Below are 20,537 nucleotides of genomic sequence, written 5' to 3'. Positions count from 1 at the left end.
CTGCAGTGAATAACAGCAAATTCTTTTTAATGCCACTTATACCATTTAATTCCTATAAAGCCACTGATGTTTTATAAGAGATAAAGTGTTAAGTCTGACTTATAACACAGGGGAATATGACACAAGTAGCTATTTAAAACTAACATCTTAATTTACATGTTCTGCTTATATGTACTGTACAAGTGCCCAGTAAAAGGAGAAAGATAAGTTGTTCTCAACTATGAAGTTAGTTAGGCAAGCAGAAGGCAGATGCTGAAACTAGTAAAAATTTTTAAAATAAGCAAGGTCAGACTTTGGTAGATAAGCAGTATTGTCATGAAGTTTATGTAGTTGACAATGCTGTGAATGGATTTTGTTTTGACACTAAAGAACATGGTTCATTTAGGAAAACAAAGACCATCTTTCATGAATTTAAACTCGCTTCCTTGTCTTTAGAGTTGTTTAAGTGCAGATACTTCAGAAAGGTTTAATCCTTTATCTTAGATCTTCAGCTATTAAAAAGCTTCTGTTTGCCAGTTCAAACAATCTCTTGCTTAAATACAGTTTTTCCACTCCTCAGGAATACTGTTCAGTATTGCTGCTTAGTTCTGTGATCTACAGGACCTTTGTTGGAGGTGTTAATCCTTTTTCACATGAGAGACTGAGAAATGTTCTTTCAGAGAAGTGATATATTGCTTTTTTTCACATCAAAGGAGCCCAACTTTTTCCTCATTGTGACTTGTAGCAAAGCAAGAGGAAATCTGGAAATATAATAATTTAGTTTGTATGGAACTCAGATGAAGCTTCTTTAGCTTAACAATCCTTTAGCCTTCAGTGCTTTGAAAAGTGACTTTGCTCAAAGAATGCAAGATTAAAAAACAAAATAATTAACCAAAAAAGTTTCTTTAGCCTTCTGGAAAAAATACAATGCAATATAGTTAAAACAAAGTCCTACAGCTCAAGACAAGTCCTCCCTGGTAGGTATATGGTTTTTTGTGAGACATTAAAAGGTTAAGGGCTTATAGACGAAAGTGACGGTCCCACTCCCAAAGATCTTACTGCAACATCCAATTTGAAGATGAATATTGGGATAGAGCAAAATATTTGTAGGTGTGTTTCTCAACACAATGAGATGGCCTCATTTGGGCTTTTTCCCCTCCTCATACGCTTCTTTATTGACAGGTCTTGAAGGAAAGGCTAGCTTTTACAGGCAGTTTGGAAGAAGTGTACTTAAAACATGGACTTGAATGAAAAGAGGGTATGGTGGACAGGCCAGAAGCGGTGACCCTTGCCAATACAGTGTTGACATGTGCGAAGACACAAAGAAGGTAGCAAATACAGAGGCAGCGGCATAGATCTGTATTATTATAGAGGCCTACAAACTCCACCTACATATTTAACGAAAGGCTCTTCTGGAACAACACACTAAAGCTGGTTTGTGAGATTTCATCTGTCATATCCGTCACATTCCAATTCTGTTAATCCGCTTCTTTCGGGCCCAAAACTAAGCATAGCTTTGGAATACAAATCAATTTGGAATACAGGAAAAAGCCCATGGAAACAACATGAGAAACGTGGTTTGTGCAATCTCTTATTTTACACATATTTAATTATTTTAAAACTACTACTACAATTCCGTGAAATCAAATCTCATCTTCATACATTCCTTCTAGAAAAGAAAAATACTTCACAGAGAAGACTGACAATACAAAAAGGAGAGAAACATGCTTTCGCTCCTTCTCGCTGAATCAAGGTACTTGTTAGTTTAAGCTCATCATAGGTTTAAATGGCCCTATGATGGGCTTAAAGCTAACATTCACAAATTAAACTTGGAGTGGTAACCGCCTGCATTCAGATGAGGATGAGAGAGCAAATTCAGGGCTAACTAAAAATTGTCTCAATGGAAAATGTTAAACTGTTACTATTATGATTTCTGTTTCACAGTTGTCTATATTCCTCTGTTACAACTGATCCTTCCCCAATTTGATGTCAGAGAAGGATGATACTGGCTGTATTTTTAAACAGCTAGCAAAGGAGATTTTCCTTTTCCTTTTCATGCCTTATCTCCAGTTCTGTCATTGCCTGTAATCTAAGATTAATGTCAGTATCTGCTTCTTCACCGTATACTGAAATTGCAAAACCGTAAACTCCACTGTTCTTGTCAGATTTTTTTTTCTTGGTATCTAACATGCACATCTTCTCCATTAAGCACATTTCTCCATTCTCCCATTTATTGTAAGATCTTTTCCCATAACATACTACACGCCAGTGAACTGAGAGGTCCGCTACCAGGAAGGATATGTATCCTAGTAGAATGTAATAATTTAGAATATGATCACAGCCTCAATCATAAGAGATTACTACAAATTGATATACTGGACACCTAAAAAGCACATACCTGCAAACTCTTAACAACTGTTGCCACATTCCCACTCATATCTCCAAAACCAAGCTGAAAGGGACATTTGCTCTTCTGAATAATTGATGGGTTTGGTCTATTATTACTATAGGTCCAAAGCACAGATACACGGGGGATCAATAATTCTAACCTGATGCAATGCCAGGCATAATTATGGGTGCCCTCAAAGTTCCCTACAGCATTAGGATGTTGTTTTTCATTACCATGGGATTTCCACAGGTACTTTGCAAAAAAGTATTACTAACTTTCTATGGCTTTTGGGATATTAAAGAAACTACCGCCAGATTCCAATGCAGCGCATTAGTTGTTTCTCCATTTGACCATGAATACCAGGGTTTCATGAGCAGCAAAAATACTCGTGAAGTGTCTGTCTTTCAAGACCTCTAAAATGAGCTTGCTCTAGACTGTGAGATGCCTTAAGTGCATTCAGTGGTATGGAAGGCTCTCTGCTCCCTAAAGCCATGTTGCAGCCTGCCTGACACAATTCTATTTCCTTCTGTCATTCTTCTGCTTCCACCTTTTTTTTTCTCTGATGGTTCTAGATTGGTGGAACACCCTTTTTCTTTATTTTAGGAGAGGTATGAAAATTAGTTCCATTTAATCCTGTTCAACTATTTCAATAGGTGCACATCAATAGCCCAAGCTAGGAGAAAAATCTTACCTGCTTAAATTTTTCATGCAAATGCCCCAAAATATTTTTCATTATTAACCAAGTAGCTTCTTCCATATGATTTGTAGGTGATTTTTTTTTTTAATTCTAGTAAGAAAATTTGTCCTGCACAGTACTGATTGTATTGTTATCTAATAACTTGCAGCTAAAGTGCTGCACGCCACTTATAAGGAGAAAGGACTAATTAGACGAAGCTCAAAATATATGAATGGGCTTTGCTCTAAAAGTGGTCATAGGCTTAAAAGTACTGCATGTCTTCATTGTGTATGAGATTAAAAAAATATTTTTCAAAGAGACTCTACACAAAATCTTCCTGAAGGAGGATCTTCCTGGAGAGAAGGAAGGAATGGGGCAGTTGAACTATTCCAACTGCTCAACTCCTTCTGTTTGCTTCTGAACTAATGATCGACCCTCTTACTTACTGAAACTATCCCATATGGCTGCAGTGCAAGAACTAGACTGGATTTTAAAAGGAAAGGCAAGAACATACTGCTGCTGCTTTACTCTTTTGAAGTCTTCAATAGGTACTGGTTTCCAAATCACCTTGGGACTCGGTGACAACTGCGTCCTATTTTTAGATCAAAAGCCATCTTGGAAATACAATCAGGAAAAATGTTTCAATGCTTATCAGAAGAGTTTCTATTTCTTAATGACAGCAGAAACAATGGAAGGATTTATTTAGAATACAGAGTTTCAAGAACCAGTTTTATGGGTCTATGGAAAGATGTTGTGGAAGTAAGGGTGATCTTCGAGAGAGCTGGATGAACTGAGAGTACCTGCACTGACTGTACTCCATAGAAAACACACACAATGAACTTGAGGCAATGTCTGGTAACAGCAGACATTATGATCAACTACTGCCTTTTGTACCCACTTTACCTCTTTTGATTGATAGGTTTGCTCTAGGTAGATGTTCTGATCACCAAACATGGAGACTACAGAAATGAGGATTACTGTGTCTAGCCCTGCATCTCATGACAAGGATGCAGTCTTTCACTTCAGTTACACCTGGCCACTTCATTGTCACTGATGCATATGTACTTCCATAGCACCAGAAAGTCATAAATGACCTTAAGTTTGACTTCAGGTTACACACATGAGCAAAGAAGTAAATAGTGGCATGGAGCATTATAAAATTGACTTCTTGTGCCTGGGGGCCATGCTCTTCATACGGTAAATAGTGGCATGGAGCATTATAAAAATGACTTCTTGTGCCTGGGGGCCATCTGTAAGCAACTGCTCTTCATACCTCTTCCAATCACGCAGGCACTGAATATGCTGGAGATGATTCCGTTTAAGCTTCGTTTAAGAGAGCTCTAGAGCTGGATACTGCCTGCATACGGGTGACATTTATTGCAGTTTCATCTCTTTTCACTAGCTCAGATCTATACCTAGATGTTGCGCAAGTACCAGCTCTCTGCTGATTAACTCCAGGGCATATCTGCCCACAGAGTTCTCCGGTTCTGCTCCAAGAATACAGGACGTGAATATGCACAACAAGGTCAAACGCACAATGATCTTAAAGGTCCCTTCCAACCTAGATGATTCTATGATGCTCAGAGTAGGGTGGGACTGTGTCATAAAACTGCTGGAAGGGAAGCTTTCAGGGAGCTCCTCCTAACAAAAGCACTCTCTCTTCCATGTGTCTTCTGACAAAGAGAATGCTGCTCACGAAAGACCAGTTGGTTTGCAAGACAACATCCCTTAGCTAGTACCATAATTGGATGTATTACTGCAAAGTTAATTGACTACAACTAGTTTTAAGAATTAATGTTTCAAATCTAAGTGTCCTTCATTATTTCCTCAGTTCCCTCCCTCTGTCTTCCACACAGACCTAGCGGATACTTGTGTTACCATATGTAAGAGGCTGGTTCCAGTTCCTCAAAAATCAAAGCAAGGAAGCAAGGAATTTTTTTTGGTCCAGTAGTTATTAAGACAGTATCACATTAGCCCAGTAATAGGAAAGGAGTGTATGTGCTGCAATGGAAAGGATTTGGTAATATCAACCTCTTTGCCTCCCCATCACATCTGACAAGAGACCAAGCAACGTTATCAAACCAAAATAACACCTAAAAATGTAACAAGATTACAACATTTGGGTAATAGGTTTAGCACAGCACATACAGTAAGGCAGAAGATCATGCTGAAAGTACCAAAAATCTGTATTTTCCAAGTGTACAGATAGATGAAAAAAAATGTCAAAACCTGTGCCACATTAAGACCAATGGGACCAAAACATGCTTTTTAAGTCAGTTACCATCAGACTGTTTTCAGTCACTTCTTTCTTAACGCCCCTCCCATACTTCCCAGCCCTTCGAGATTGAGAGACGATGTTCTGAGTCACAGGTTTTTTTTGCCATGAAGGTCAAAGGGTGTCCACTGCTTTTTTCAACAGATATGGAATCAGGCTCCTGATTTTTGTCTTAAAACATTAACACTAGAGAGCTACATGCCACCAAGCAGCACCATTTTGAAATCTCAGTTTGAAGATCCAGAGATGTCCCAGATGTATTTTTAAAAACACTTTCCCCTTCTTTCTGGTCTGTGCTGGTGCACTCATAGTTGTATCTCTCTTAATAACCCATTGACAAGCCTATCACCTAAAACCAAATTCAGACTAGTTAAAAAAAACCAAACAAGAACAACAAACTCCTCAGAACCCTGTTCTTGTTTAAAATGGGCAGCTACTGTATTTTCCAGATTCGTAAGTCAACACAGAGTTGTGTTTGCCAGTTCCCCTTCTCAGTTTCAGAAATATCATTGGTCAACTTAACTAAAAAAAGGTATATGGTCTTCTAGCGCTGCATTCATAAAAGATCTGAACCAAGCAATGGAAACATGCATGATGATATTATGTATGTATAACAGGCACACCCATCATGCATTTATTTTTATTAAATGTGTAGCTTACCTTTCTGCCCATGACGACTGCTAAATTTATCTCCAATTTCTGGACGTCTTGTTTGCCTCAACAACATTTTGATCAAGAAAGCATCCTCTGCATTTGATGAAATCATTACTTTTTCAATATAAGAATCAGTCGCACCTTTGTAGCTAGTACAAGAAGATAAAACATGAGCTTTACATCTATGAACCAAACACAAGTTACAAACAAGTATCTGTGTATTGATAAGCTTCTGGCTAAACTGTAGTCTTCACGGAACTTCTATACGGGAGGTCAATGGAGCAAAGGTTATATATATATATACATACAAAATTCCAGAGTATGGTATGTTTCTGGAAAAGAAAAGGCTTAAGAGATACAATACAAAGCAGGAGAGAATTAAGATGAACTTGTAAAGAACAAGGTGGGTTTTTTTGTCACGTGGCCTCTTCTTGACAGAAAAAAAGCTTTCTAGTATATTGCAAATTTCTGGTTCTTCAGTTAAACAAACAAAAGCCAAATAGAGACTTATAGTTGAAGAAGGGAGTTTAAGGAATACAACATGAGAATTTAAGAACAAAATTAAGGCATACTATCCTGAAAGAAACTACGCATCAAGTGCAGGTATGGAAATGAAGCAGGGGCAGAACATAATACGAGGTACAGGAAAAGATGAACTCTAGATGCAGAGATTTTGGAAGTAAAGGAAAAAAAAAGATAAGAATAAAAAGGCACGACAGAGCAGGAAGAAAAAGGAAATTATTCTGGTATCAGCTTTTTTCTGTATACTGCAGAATGAGGGTACAGAAGATTTTAATACCTTATTTTGTCTTGTTCAGGTAGCAGAGATGGTCAAACTGCGACACCTAAACTCAGAGCCCTGTATCCACATCTTTGCCTGGCAGGATTACTTCCTTCCTCTTGATAATTACACTGTTGCCTTAGTTCTTTATTACTATCTTGTTGGAGTAAGCCTAGAGCTTTCTATTGATTATGAAACACACAGAAGCGCAGCAAAGCTAATTCTGCCCCTCTTCATCCCTGTCTTTGGAATTCCAGCCTTTCAGGTGTCAGACCCTAACTTATTAGTGATTTAAGTGGCTAGGCACTTCTGAAAATAACCTAGGCTCTCAAAAATCCTGTGAAAAGTCAAGACCTAGAGATCTAGGTCTAATTTGCACAGGGAAGTTTATTCCTCTGACTTTTCTAGAATTCACTATTTTCTCAGATACTTTCTTCAATGTACCTTCCCCAACTATAAAGTTATGATGCAACATACGTTACTGGCACATCTTTGTACTGTGGCTGCTGAGGCACACTACTTCCTTCCAGAGGTGTCTGGGTTACAGTTGGCATAGATTTGTTCACAAGGACTTGCTTATTTTCTACTTTTTCGCCTGCAAAGAACAAGGAAAAAAAAAGCAGCATGAAAACATATCTTGCTACCTATGTTAGAAATACATTTTAAGCTTTAAAAAAAGGTAAGCTGGAAGACAAACTGGGAGGAACATGTTCAGGAAGTATGCCATGTTATTTTATTAAATATTGAACAGTAAAGGAATCATTAAACTGGCTTTTTTTTTTTTTTTTTTGTCAACCAAAACAGAACAGCTTGCATGCTGGGTGCTCTGTGAGAATAGCTATTGAACATACCCTGGGTCTAAAGAATACACAAAAGCATCTGAAGTCATCTGCCACAAGTATGGAGAAAATTAACAAGCAACACTGTTAACTGTCAAATTTTAGAAATTCACACCTAAATTCGGGACATCACATCAGTTCCACAGTGAGTTAGTTGTTCAAGACTACTTTCAGCCTCTCTTTGCAATTACTGTTTCCTATTGCTTCTGGTCTTATACATCAGCTATTTTCCCCTCCGTTCCTTTATCTTGCCCTTCACGTAGAAAACCAGACCAGTAGCATGCCCGATGATACTAATGTACACCAAGTATCTGCCTCCCACCTCCTCCACAAAATTGCACTGAACGTCAGCCTATGTCTCCTTTCTGTCCAAATGAACTATTTCAAAGAGGGTTTTACCTACACGCTGAGAACAGCCTCAGTCTGCGGTCTGCTTCGGTCCTATCTATCCTAATACTTAAGAAGATTCTTGCCTCTTTTTTTAATTAACTTTGAAAGCTCCATTGTGATGTGTTAAACAGCAAAAGTGACCCAATTGTGTTGCTATAATGGAATGAAGTTTAGTGCCTTTTACAGCACCTTTCTTATTAGATCTCAGCAGATCTATTAAGCCGTTTCCTAACTGAAGGATGACAGTATGAGAGGATTCTTTCTCAAATTTATTTCCACTGGGAAGTTATACACCTATCCTCCTAAGTAAATGTAGTTGCATTTGTTTTCTTATCTCTCCAAACATATTTCTAAAGTGCTAAAAACACAAGGTTTTGTTTCCTCAAACAACTGCATTAACTGATAGCACGCTAGGAGGCTTTGACATATGAAATCAAAATAATAACAAGTCTATCCTTAAAAAACAACGATGACAGAACATATGAGAGACAAACAGTTAAAAACAACAGTGTTCAAAGTTTGCCAGTTCCGGGATATAAGAATACAAGTTCTAATGTGTCAATAGGTTCACATTGTTCAAGACTCACTCTTCTGCTTAAATATAAAGCTCCCTCTTCTTATGTACAAAAAAACCCCCAATGACTGGTACCACGCTGCTTTCAGAAACTAACTTTTTTTAATTTTCCATTACAGTACTGTCACATTCAAGAAAAAAAAAAATTACACTAAGTATAAAAAAAAATTACACTAAGTATAAAAAAAATATTACACTAAGTATAAAACAAGGCGCACAAAAAATATTAACAGAGCATTAATTTCTTCTTTAGATTATGAATATGTAGTTTGACATACCTGGAGAGCAGATACCATCAGCATCTAAAATTTCATGGCGCCAGATTGGTTTACGGGTAGCTGCATCCAACATCGGACCCATAACTTTATCAAATGTCTGGTTTGTGTAACGCTTCAGTGTACATTTGGCATTCTTATACACAAGACACCTTCCAAAACCTAAAATGTAACACAAACTCATTTGCCTAGGAGTTCAAAGATTCTTTATAACATATTATCAGAAGAAAACAAGAATGCTGATCCACCTGCTGAGCTACAGAATATATAAAAAAATGTATTAGTTAGATTATTAATTGCTTTGACTATGCCTAACATTGTACATGGATACCTAGAGGTTCACAATTTAAAAATCAGATCACGCATGCCACTTTTTTTAGACCTTGACTATGGTCCAATTCTGAAGTTGTGCAAATCTCCTTCTATACATCTGCATACACACGCACGCATCATTTCTCTTACCTTTGATGGTCCACAGGGAGACATATCATAGGAGAAGAGACTAATCGGACGAGAACAGCACCTCTTCCTTTCAGGAGTTCTAAGAAACCCGAACTTTTACTCATGTTTGTGGTTGACACAAGCTAGCCTACCAGGAAAGTACCGATCAAATGTTTCATGTAATCACCCCATTACTCACTTACTGTCCCCGCTGAAAGAATTCTGTATTACATATATTGTTATAAAATAGGTTTGTTTGAGGTTTTAGATGAGAAAAGTAGCATCTTTGCAATTTCCCTCTAAGTATAGCAACTAGCCACAATACTGAACACTTGCATCACATTTAGCATTAGAGACAGCCAAGAGCAAGGCTTTCTACTAGACCTGCGTTATTTTAGTTCATTTGAAAGATGGTTGCAGCCACATACAGTACATCTATATCTTTAGATTATGTCAAGTAACTCCTGACAAGCACCACAGCTCTCCCTGTAAATGTTACCAGTCTACCAGAAAAGAAAACATTCAGTTTTAAATCATGCCTGTTGTTGTTTTAGAAAAGGAGGCATAAATTAAATGCGGCAGACATTAATGCCAAAGATACATGTCTAGGAATACTATTATTGCTGCCTAGCAACTAGGAGGAAGGAGGGGGAGAAATAAAGTCATGGAAGAATCTGATTTTGGCCACCCAAAACTAAAACCAATTTGATCACACTGCACTATGTCTTCCCTCAAGGGAATTTATTTAGAAAAGAGAGAGAAGAGAGACTTAAGTTTTCAGGCAATTCTCCTCCAGCCCCCAGCAGCATTAACATAAACTGCTGAAGAACTGTGGAGAGTGAGATAGGCCAGACTGGCACAAACATAGGTTTCACTTAGTTACCTTCTATTTGGTTTTTATGTACTTTTACTTAAAATGCACCGCACTGCATAGATTTTATTTTTTTTTTTAAAGGAAGAGGGTAATTACTTTACCCCTGAGTAAACACAAAATTATTTTGCTTTAGACAATACTATTATTTTCCCTCAGAAAGTAGGCAATACTGCTATTGCTCCCTCAGAGCATCAAGCTCACAATGACACAAAGTGCCACGTGTTCCATTCCTTCCCCAAATACATTCAGAAGTCTAATTTCACCTATTGCTTTTGTTACTGGTAAAAATAATGAGACCCCTCTGTTAGTAATGAACAAAGGTCAGGTAACCATCTAAAAAGCAAGACCAACAGAACAGATTATCTAATACCTTACACATGTTTGGTAAAGTAAACATTTTCAAAAAGGCACCATTTATACTTTTTTATTTGAGGTCAAAAGCCATTTTTTCTTACAATATCCATACTCAGAAGTTTATTCACATTGGCAACTTCACTATTGCAAGCATAGAATTACAATCACTATTCATTAAAAAACCAAACAAAACCATTCAAAGCAGTTTTGGAGTTCAATTTCTTAAGTGGAGATGTACTGTTCATAACTGCAATTAAAGTTATTACAGGATAACACCACGAGACAACAAGTTTATTACAACGTGTATTAGAACACACACTAGAGAAGTGGTAAAGAAGTGATGGTTCTTACCTCTGTCCAAAGAGGCCTTGTTTAAGACAAGAGCATCTTCTATATCATAACCACTGTAGCTCATCACAGCGACTGTGGCATTCTGTCCAGCAGGCAGTTTTTCAAAATCTATCAGTTCAATTGTTTTTGTTTTTACCATTGGCTTTTGTGGATAGGCTAGAAGATACATAAGAGTATCTATCCTGTTTCTTTGATTGTATCCAATAGTACCTGTATGTAAAAGAAAAACAAAAGCGTGTGAACATTAGTGAGTTTCCTAGAAATGCTTCTGCTAAAAAATTACCAAAATGCACATGAACTAAAACCACAAACTGAGGAATTTCATCTAATAATAGAAATTCTTCAAGAAAAGAAGGTCAAAAAATCATAAAACAGACAAAACCAAAACAACTTTACATTATTGTATCTAAATAAAGATGTAAGTGGCTTCTTAATTTTTTTCCAGAAAAAAATATTTAGTTTTTCTTAAACAGGGAAAACCTAAGCATCAAGACAAAAAGAACAATAACAAGAGAGATCAGTGAGGTGCTATATGACTGAATGTAAATAAGATTTCTTTTTTAATCATGACACGGAATTACAGTGTAAGTATGAAGTTTGCTTTTACTGTTCTAAAAGCCATTGTTTTTTTTAGAGACCCGAACATGTGTTCCATAGACCTGATCCAAAATTTCATGAGAATCAACAGAAAGACTCCCATTGAGTTCAAGAGGAACTGTGGATCAAACTCTGCATCTTCCACATCATATTTCCTTCCTTTTTCTGGGCAATAATTAGTTCAACAGCAGCCTGTGTTAGAATGTCACAAAGCATGAACAAAGCATACAGTTAGCAGCAGCCAAGACTGATTTACTTTCTGAAATTAGAGGTGTCATTGCTAAAAAGACTACAGTAGAAGTTCACACACAATATATTTGTCTTTTTACATGAAATTAATTTCAAATTTACGGTTCAGAATTCAGTCCTTTGTATAGACCTCCCAGCTTGAGACTGAAAATTTTGGCCCTGTCCCATCAGACTGCCAAAGTGTCTTCTGAAATCTGAGGAAAAAATAATTAACACCCAGCAGGGAAACATAAACTGTTGTGTAGCAGAAGAAAAGTTAAGGCAATCGTATGTTATTAGAGTTTGCTGTACCAGGACTACGCTATGTCTCTAAGCAATTAAGAAATTATAGTCTGAAGAGTTAAAGTACTAAATATTCTGCAGTACTTGTGCTTAGGAGATAAGTCTTTCAAGACCTTTCCATTTTCTCCTGCAGTTTCAGAGGTTGGTTGCTTTCACAGAAAGGTCAAAGCAGGCAGTATATAATGAAGACTTCACATACCCAGAATATAGCACAGCTGAACACAGATCTGCTCTTAGGGGAGGCTAGCTTCATGTTTTATATGCAATTTCCAAATGCCTGCATTTAAATAAAATGCTTAGAAAATAAAAAATCTAAAACCAAGCGGCATCATGGGTAGTTCCAAAGATCTATCCTGTCCTTGGCACTAAGATCTCTCTCCTAAACTACGACAGGTCTACCCTTCCCAAGGATGAGAACGGGGAGATAAGCTCAATAGATACTGCCAGAAAATACACTGTTATAATCGGCTCTTGCATGCCTGGACTTTCCTTGGTTCTAGAAAGTGGATTTGAAGCCACAGGCACAGCATTTTTAAACATCAAGGAAGATTTGGTAGAGTTGACAGGTTTTACTCATCTCTTGCTTTTAAGCATTTGCTTCTCTGTCTTCTTCTTGGAGAAGGAAATTAATCATTCCTGAGCAGTAATTTCTGTCTCCAGTAAGTTGCAAGCTGGTAGGGCCTGAATTCATCAACACTGAAGACCCTCCCAGTCATCCCCCACGAGGCCCACCATCTGAAGGCCCTACTACTTCTGGTATTCCCTGAGCCTAAAGTATTAGACATTGTTTTAATTGTACTTCGATAAACAAACTGGTTTTCCCACTCTACAGCTATGAAAATCTACTTCCAAATTCAAAACTTAGAGGTTTAGACTATTTTTCTCCCCCTGCACCTAGAATGAATAATCTGTATGCTTTCAGCATAGGCTGCCTGCTGTAGAGCTCATCCCAAAAGTTTAATGGATAGGTACATTTTCCTATTGTTGAGAGAAATCTTCTCCTGACTATGCCACGCCAACTTTCACTTTTGAAATTCTTGCAACTTCCTTCTCTTCTGAGATGCATATATGCTGTACCTGCTCTGGTTCACTGGTTAAGGATGCTAAGATGCAGTGAAGTCTGGAGCACCTGATCGTAGCTAAGCTTCTCCTTTATAACCCTGTAACAATCTGTGGAAGTCCTTGATATATCAGGGATTACAGATTACACTTTTATGTATTTCAGGTAATGAAAATTATTTCTCTCTCAGAAATTCTCTCTTCACATATTTCAAAGTTGCCATTTTTATCTGAGGTTCAGATAAGCCTAATGGAACTGTTACTGTTTGTGTGAGAGCAGGAGCCACGAGCGACTGACATTACTGAGATTTTGAGCTTCAATAATAAACTGTTTTCAGGCAATTCTTCAGGAGCTGAATGCTGTATCATATCAAATGGAAAATGTATACATATATATCAATGATGGATACCCTAGCAGGAAAGAAACTGGCTAGAAAATGATTCAAGAGCACAAGTGAAATAAATTAGCCAAAAAGCATGCCGTACATCAGCAATTTTTGTCCTAATTGTTATGATTTAAAGGTTATACAAATAACGTCTTCTCCAGACTGGTCTAACAAACCACAGCCTTAAACCACAATCTGCTTATTTAAAATTAAGCAGCAGCTCTCTTCTTCTGAGGACTGGTGTGTTGGGACGAGACCTCTGTGTGGGCGTTGAAATAAAGGAAGTCACTAGCTTTATTTTTGTTTTCTCTCTCAAAGAACAGAGCCCTTGTTTGCTTCAGCCAAACAGCCACGCAAAAGTAAAGTATAATTAAACTTCACCATAACAAACCCTGCTCACAATGACCCACATTTATAATTATCCCAACAGCGAGAACTAATTTTTTTCATTGGTAATTAGCCTTGTTTAAAGCAAAACACACAAGGTTGACCTGGATACAACAAAGATCATTTTCTTGCTTTTTTCAGCACTTGGCATATTGTGAATGCACGTGTGCATTCCTTCCTTTTTTCCATTACCTGACAAGTTGGGTTTTTTTTCTTTTAAAGTACCATTTGATCATTCTTCAGTGTGAAGTAATCACTATAAAAATGCCATCTATTGATATTTAGCATAAATGGGATATTGTTATTCTGACACAGAAAGTTTTGAGAACTCACCAGGAACAAACAGCCAGCTAAAATAAGTGTTTGTCCAGTTCTCTGGTGTATTACTTACAGCAACATTAAACTGTACAACCAAAATTAACAAGGATACAGCAATCAATCTACTTAAGATATGAGCCAAAAGGGCTATTATTGCACAGGCCAAGGAAAGAACTGCTGTACTTCTGTATTCCCCCTGATTTCACCATGGATTTTTCTACTATTCTGTCTTTCTACATGAGTACAAACCAACAGAGAAAGGAGTGCAGTTTTTAAGTGCTGCACTGAACCTTGTGGAGGTGGCTCCAATTCGTCTCAGAGAAATTTTCACAGTACGTGTACAAAGTGATCTGGATGTTCAGCATTTGAACTATTCTTTTCACTGTAGAAAGGCTGAGAAGACGGTTAAAAAGATTACGGGTAAACTGGGGGAAGCATTCTGGCTCATTTCTGTCTCAGCACTTCCACGCCTGCTACCAGGGAGAGAAGAGCTGGCAAAAAAGGACTCTGTCGCAGAGCACAAATGCTGCTCCTCAAAGAGCAGTGGCAGAACTGAGCCCTGGCCACAAAGCACCCAGGTCCAGCTGTGATGACCAGCAACAGCCAGTTCTGCTTTGACGTTTGTTTCGATTCTCTGTCAATAGGCTAGCCACACAAAATTTGGGAGCACTTCAGTTCTAAGCCTTTCACAACTGTCAAAAACCAACAACCCCCAGCACTCGGTTCCTTGAAGCACATTTGTCTTCTCAACTCAGTTTTAACACATTCAGCTGGTTAAAGCACAAGGCAAAGCAGTGTATCAAGGGCTTTGCTACTGCACAGAAGCAAAGCGGAACGTCCATGATACATGGACACGAAGAGGGCTTTTTTGTAATACCAAAGAAGTTGCTTCAACATTAACCTCTGCAACAAAGCTCTTGCCCAACTACCACCCTCCCCTCGAATACTTTCTGCTCTTTCACAGGTTAAAGTAATAATTAACACCCAAACCCTCCTTTCCTTACTCAAGACTTGTGTTATGACATTTGGGTTGAAACTGCAGTGCACAGTTGGGCTGTGAGAGCGTACAGCTTGCTTTGTGTACCCACACCGCCGCTTTCACAGATGCGCATGTGCATGTGCAATATGGTGGATTACTGGCAGGAAAATGCGTATGTTTTCATTTCTTACATTAGGCCTTTTCACAGTCACCGAGGTACAGTGTGTAAAACTGACTGATTTTCTATGTCTTAATGTAATCAAAAAGCTCCATTTAAAATTATTTCTCTAATTTTAGGAGCCTTTGATCCTCTTAAACATTATTTTAGCAACACATGGAATGTAAACAGTACAGACTCTTGTATTTTAATCTTAAATACTTCTCAGATTTTAAGCTACAACTGCTAACTTTGCACTGAAATGTCAACATTCAGCTGAGGTCCTTGCAGCTGCTGTTGTATTTGCCACCTAATCATAACTTCCCCTCAGTCTTACAGTTCAACCTGCAACATATGGTAAATTATCCATGCCAAAACAGAGGGATTTAATTTCAATTTCATTTCACTGAAATCCAGCTTGCTCACTAAGCGCAGCCGTAGTCCTCCAACAAGATGACTCATTCTGCCCATGAAAAAGAGGTATTTTTTAGAACATTTAATGTTATCCTGCAGAAGCATTAATATTTTAATACCTAGCACCTGTCAGGGATACTGGATTACAGACCCTACTGCAAGCTGTGATGTCCACCCTCCATTTACTTGTGCTTTCACACCTTTCCCTAGCTTGATGCTGCTCAAAAAAGAGCAAAGACTGTCCAAAGCTGCTGGCACAGCCCCGTGACACGGTCAGAGTGTGAGCAGCACAAGGCTCTTCTTTCCCAGCCTGAGCCCCAGGGATCACTCCGTGCCCCCAGGTTTTGACAGCTGAAGGTGTGACACAGTGGACTTGGACATGAGATTTTTTTTCCACATGGCAATGTTGGACTAGGAGCTACTCTGCAATTTCAAGATGGAGAAAGAAAGCAAGGAGAGTGGACAGTTGCTTAAAAGTGGGGGCTTGAAGCACTGCATCACATCTCTTCATAAATACATGCACAAAAAAGTATGTGTAATGTTTCAGGAATATCCGCTAGGTCTCATTTGATCAATGAATGTAGAGAAAAATCTTTTCTGCCTCTGCATATTGCCACTTACGGTGGCTTTTTTTAAGCTGTTATTACAAAAAGCTTCAGGTGTTTGCAGATACTTCAGGCAGAGCAAAATATAGCTCAGGTCATGTGCCAACTTTAAAAATGTACTTTTATCTAGCTGCTTATTCTTTGAGTCAGGTGTTTTGTCATAACAAACCGAAACAAAGGCTTTTTTTATTGCTCAAGTTTCCAAGGAGCTAAATGTGCAAGACCTAGGGTCAAAGCAGCTGAATACACCAACCTCAGAAAACACAGACAATGAATTGCAAATGACACTCAAAACAAAACGGGAAAAAAACCTTCACACAGAAAACTACAAAAGAACTCCACAGATACTGAATTGGCTTTCTGTACACACTGATCCTGCTTAACTGTGTGTGGTAACTAACCAAACCTTCTGAGACTAATAGTCATAAAATAGAGACTCGGGGGTGGGGGAAAGATAATGGGATGGGGGAGAACTGTAAGGAAAAAGATTGCATCGTTCCTCCCCCCCCTCCGCTTTTTTTTTTTTAATTAAAGGGAGGACATGCATCTGTTGCTATTTATGCTATTTTGATGTGCTAAAAATGACAGTTCAGCACAAGGCAGTTATTTTGCCATTAATTCTGCTGGGTAAGTCTCACAAAAGGTGCAGTGTTTCAGTTTTGAACACACAGCACAAAACAAATGGTTTAGTAAACCTAACAGAAATGGTAGGTTTTTTTTATGACACAGAGTTGTTCTACTGTAGCTCTCAACTTGCGAGCAAGCCATCGATACAAGACATAAAACTGGCATGTACAGCACAAAACTGAATACAGCTGTCTGAACTGATGTACTACTGGTCAGGTTCTCCTTGGGGCTCACTCTGGCTTGATCATGGGCCATATGACTTGGATGCTTTAACGCTAGTTTAGCTGTGTATTAAAGGCAGGATTAGAACTTACCTAGTGTCAATTACCCATAACAGCAAATTGACGAAATGGTTGGCTTTTAATGACCAGCTATCACATTTGTAAAGAGAATTATTAAGTGATTAACGAAAGGATTTTTGTTTCAGTCATTTTGTTGAGAGGTCATTATTTGCCCTCATCATCCAAAACAGAAAAAGCCCAAAATCTAAACTACTGCTGCAGGAAGTGTTCAAGTAACTAAGCACTCTTTCTTGCACATTTTGATTCCTCTTTTTCTCTATAACATCAATCTAACTATTTATTTGTTTATGTTTAGGGCACCTACTCAACTATTCAGGGAAACTCTCCTCTCTCAGTGCTCCATCTCTCTTTGTGAGAACACTTTTTAACTCTTTTTGTCTGAAAACTCATAGCAAATCACTGCATAAAGAGAAAAAAACCCCAATTCTGCCAATCTTGTAGCTATGCTGAAAATGTGAAAGTCCTGACAATTATCAAAAAAAAAAAAAAAAAAAAGCGCAACACCCCAAGAAAAAAGCCAAGATAGATGCAGTTTCTCCAATTTTTCTTTCAAGACCTGCAGATACTGTTTCCATTAGGTAAAACTGACTGGTATTTTTTTCCTTTTAATTTTTTCAACTTTCAGAGGTAAATCCTTGCTTCCTCAAATATAAGGAAGTGCTCTTTTCCTCTTCCTAGCAAAGCTTTTGTGAGAACTAGGAAAGAAGTAATTTCTCTGTTTTGTCACTATTGCTACATAGCTTCAAAAACTACAAAACACTCCAAAAGGGAATAAATATGTCTTACCCATTGCTTGTTTCCCCATGGCACACTGATAAGTGTTTCTTGGGGACTGGTTGTGGTGAGGATATGGAATCAGCCCAGCACAGACACCAAGAAGCGTGAAAGGTTCAATCTCCAAATGCGTTGTATCTCTTAAAAGAAAGAGTACCAATTATTGCAGCCTTGCGAACAAACATCTTAACCAGAATTTATTTAATTTAGTAGTATCTCATTATACTTCAATTAAATTCTGTTCAGGAAATGTACGCCAGATAGGATCTCAAAACAGTCATTCACTATGGGATTTTTATTTTTTGATTTAAAAAAAACCAACACTTTCTTCTGGCTTTAAGTGTTTCCACATGAAAAGAAATGAAGAAGAAATAAATGATGGTTTCTGAATTTCCATCATGGAGAAAAAGCCTCAAGATAACGAACATGAGGGAGGTCAGTAAGACAGTAAAACATCAGTTTATACAGTAAGACCCAAAATGCCTTAAAGAATGTCTTCTCATGTAATGAGAGTCCTCAACATCAAATTACCAGTCTCAGAGATCTAGAAATCCACTGGGGAGGCTGAGGAAGGAAGAACAAGACAGATTCAGGTATTGACAAAAATAAAACTGTTGTCTTAGTTTTCCAAGGTCAGTTATATATTAGTTACAGGGAAAACGTCTGTGTCCAAACCAGATCCAGTGTCATGGGTGATATGGTATAATAAAACACTATTTAAAAAGCTCTGCAAATATTTTAGAAGTGATTATGTTGTTAAAAGGCAGTACTGATGAGAAGTAAAAAGACAGGGACAAGGAGTAAAGACAGAGATAACAGAATTTGTTCTACCTGGCATAAGCTTCAGAGGAGAAAGTCCATGATCAATAAAGACAATTAAATCATAGCATGCATTGGGATGCAAGTGGAGTGACTAATAACTAAGGATGGAGTGTACAATAAAGCTTGGCTCGAGCAGATCTGCTTTTTAAATCAAGATAAGTAAGTAGGAAATGGGGAATTTTGAAATAAAGATAATTATAACTAAGCCTATCCAAAGCATATCTTTCACAATGTACTAGGGTTATTACACAGAACTTGGGTTTAGGCATACATTGCCTCTCCCACACGCCTAAACCCACTGCATTCTGAAAATACCATCTTTAGTGTTTGACTTCTCTTGGAAGTCTTTTGGAAGTCTTTAATTATTTAAACAAATTAATTTGATTACTAAACTTTAAGACCTTGCAAAGGAAATCACTTGAAAAATCTTTATTACGACAACACTCAAAAGACTGAAATGCATCACAAGCTGAAAATGCCTGAGGAATCACCCACAAGTACATACAGACTGAAGACAAGGACCAGTAGGAACTTACATAAATAATGTATGTACTGCTGGAAAAAATGATATCTGAAAACTGAAAAAAAAAATAACCTGGAAACCCTGAGCAGCAAGCCTAGTGAAATTAGCTGTCACTCCCAGAAATCTTTATAAATCACCAATATGCTTGAGCAACCTAAAAATCACCTGCTGGCCAAAGGATAGCCACTAATTCTCTCCACTTGATGAAAAGCAGCTATGTTAATTGAAGCCTGTCTTAGGAAACTCCCAATTGCAGTCAAGTAATTGCAAAATGGTCTCAAGAGCCAGCAGTAAATTTAAAGCACAGACTGCTCCCCCATTCTGCAAAACTCCACAGAACTGCTGACACTTCTCAAACAATGAAACAAGAGGCTTAAGACTTACTGATAGTGAAGTTAGCAAATTTCTTCAGAAGGTACTAGTGCATGGAACTACATATACGTTTTCAGATAGGGTATTCAACACAAGTGTTTTTCCATTGAGGTCAATCCTATTTCAGCCAAAGAAGATGCAACATATGCAGATCGTAGCATCTTAGGAAGTATTCCACAGTACTAACGAGAGACCTTCAGACTTTACAGAGCAGTTCAATTTCTGCAAGTCAAAATGCCACTGCCAGAAATAAGCCCAAGAACTGAAGGCAACCTTATGAGTTTGAAAATCAGAGTTACAAATGGCTAAGGAAGAAATTGAATGCATTAAACAGAATCAAATCCTCCAAAGAAAACCCCCCTAATTGGATTGGAAAAGTAAAGAGAGGATACTGTAGCTAAAAGAAGCCTACATTACAAAAGGAGGAATGTTAATGGGATACTTCACAACAGTAGATTGTGTCAGTTGTATTACCAGAACAAGTTGTACCAACATGGTCACACCATTTAAAATGCAAGATGATCAGCTCGGGGAAGGGGTACACAAATCAACTATCTAGGATGCAGGGAATATCATTACTAAACACAAGGAGCAACGTGCTTATGCGGTGCAACCTCAGATACTTATGGCACTAGTAGCTACGAGCATTGAAGCTAAACTTAAAACAAGCTGATGGACAACACAAGAATCTCCAGAACTTTTTGGGAGTCATGGTGGATTCATTTCCTCACACTAGTCCACTGGAAGTTCACCGTCGTCTCCTGCTTTTGACTAAACAGTGATTTCATGGGATATACTCCCATTAATCTTCCTAGCTGAGTCAGGTGTTCTG

At 38.0% G+C, this 20,537-nt stretch overlaps 1 protein-coding gene across 1 annotated transcript in view; it reads right to left on the bottom strand.

The window, feature by feature from the left end:
* Positions 1-20,537, bottom strand: part of POLR3B (polymerase (RNA) III (DNA directed) polypeptide B) — a 76,388-nt gene that overhangs the window by 21,154 nt on the left and 34,697 nt on the right. The window contains 5 exon segments of the mRNA XM_009881974.1: positions 5,980-6,122; positions 7,232-7,349; positions 8,836-8,994; positions 10,853-11,062; positions 18,001-18,128. Of these exon segments, the coding sequence (XP_009880276.1) occupies positions 5,980-6,122; positions 7,232-7,349; positions 8,836-8,994; positions 10,853-11,062; positions 18,001-18,128 (758 nt within the window).

The sequence above is a fragment of the Charadrius vociferus genome, unplaced genomic scaffold (genome assembly GCF_000708025.1).
Source record: "Charadrius vociferus isolate BGI_N301 unplaced genomic scaffold, ASM70802v2 scaffold883, whole genome shotgun sequence".
NCBI lineage: Eukaryota > Metazoa > Chordata > Aves > Charadriiformes > Charadriidae > Charadrius > Charadrius vociferus.
The sequence above is the reverse complement of the archived record's forward strand: the minus strand, read 5'-3'. Positions and strand labels throughout refer to the sequence as shown.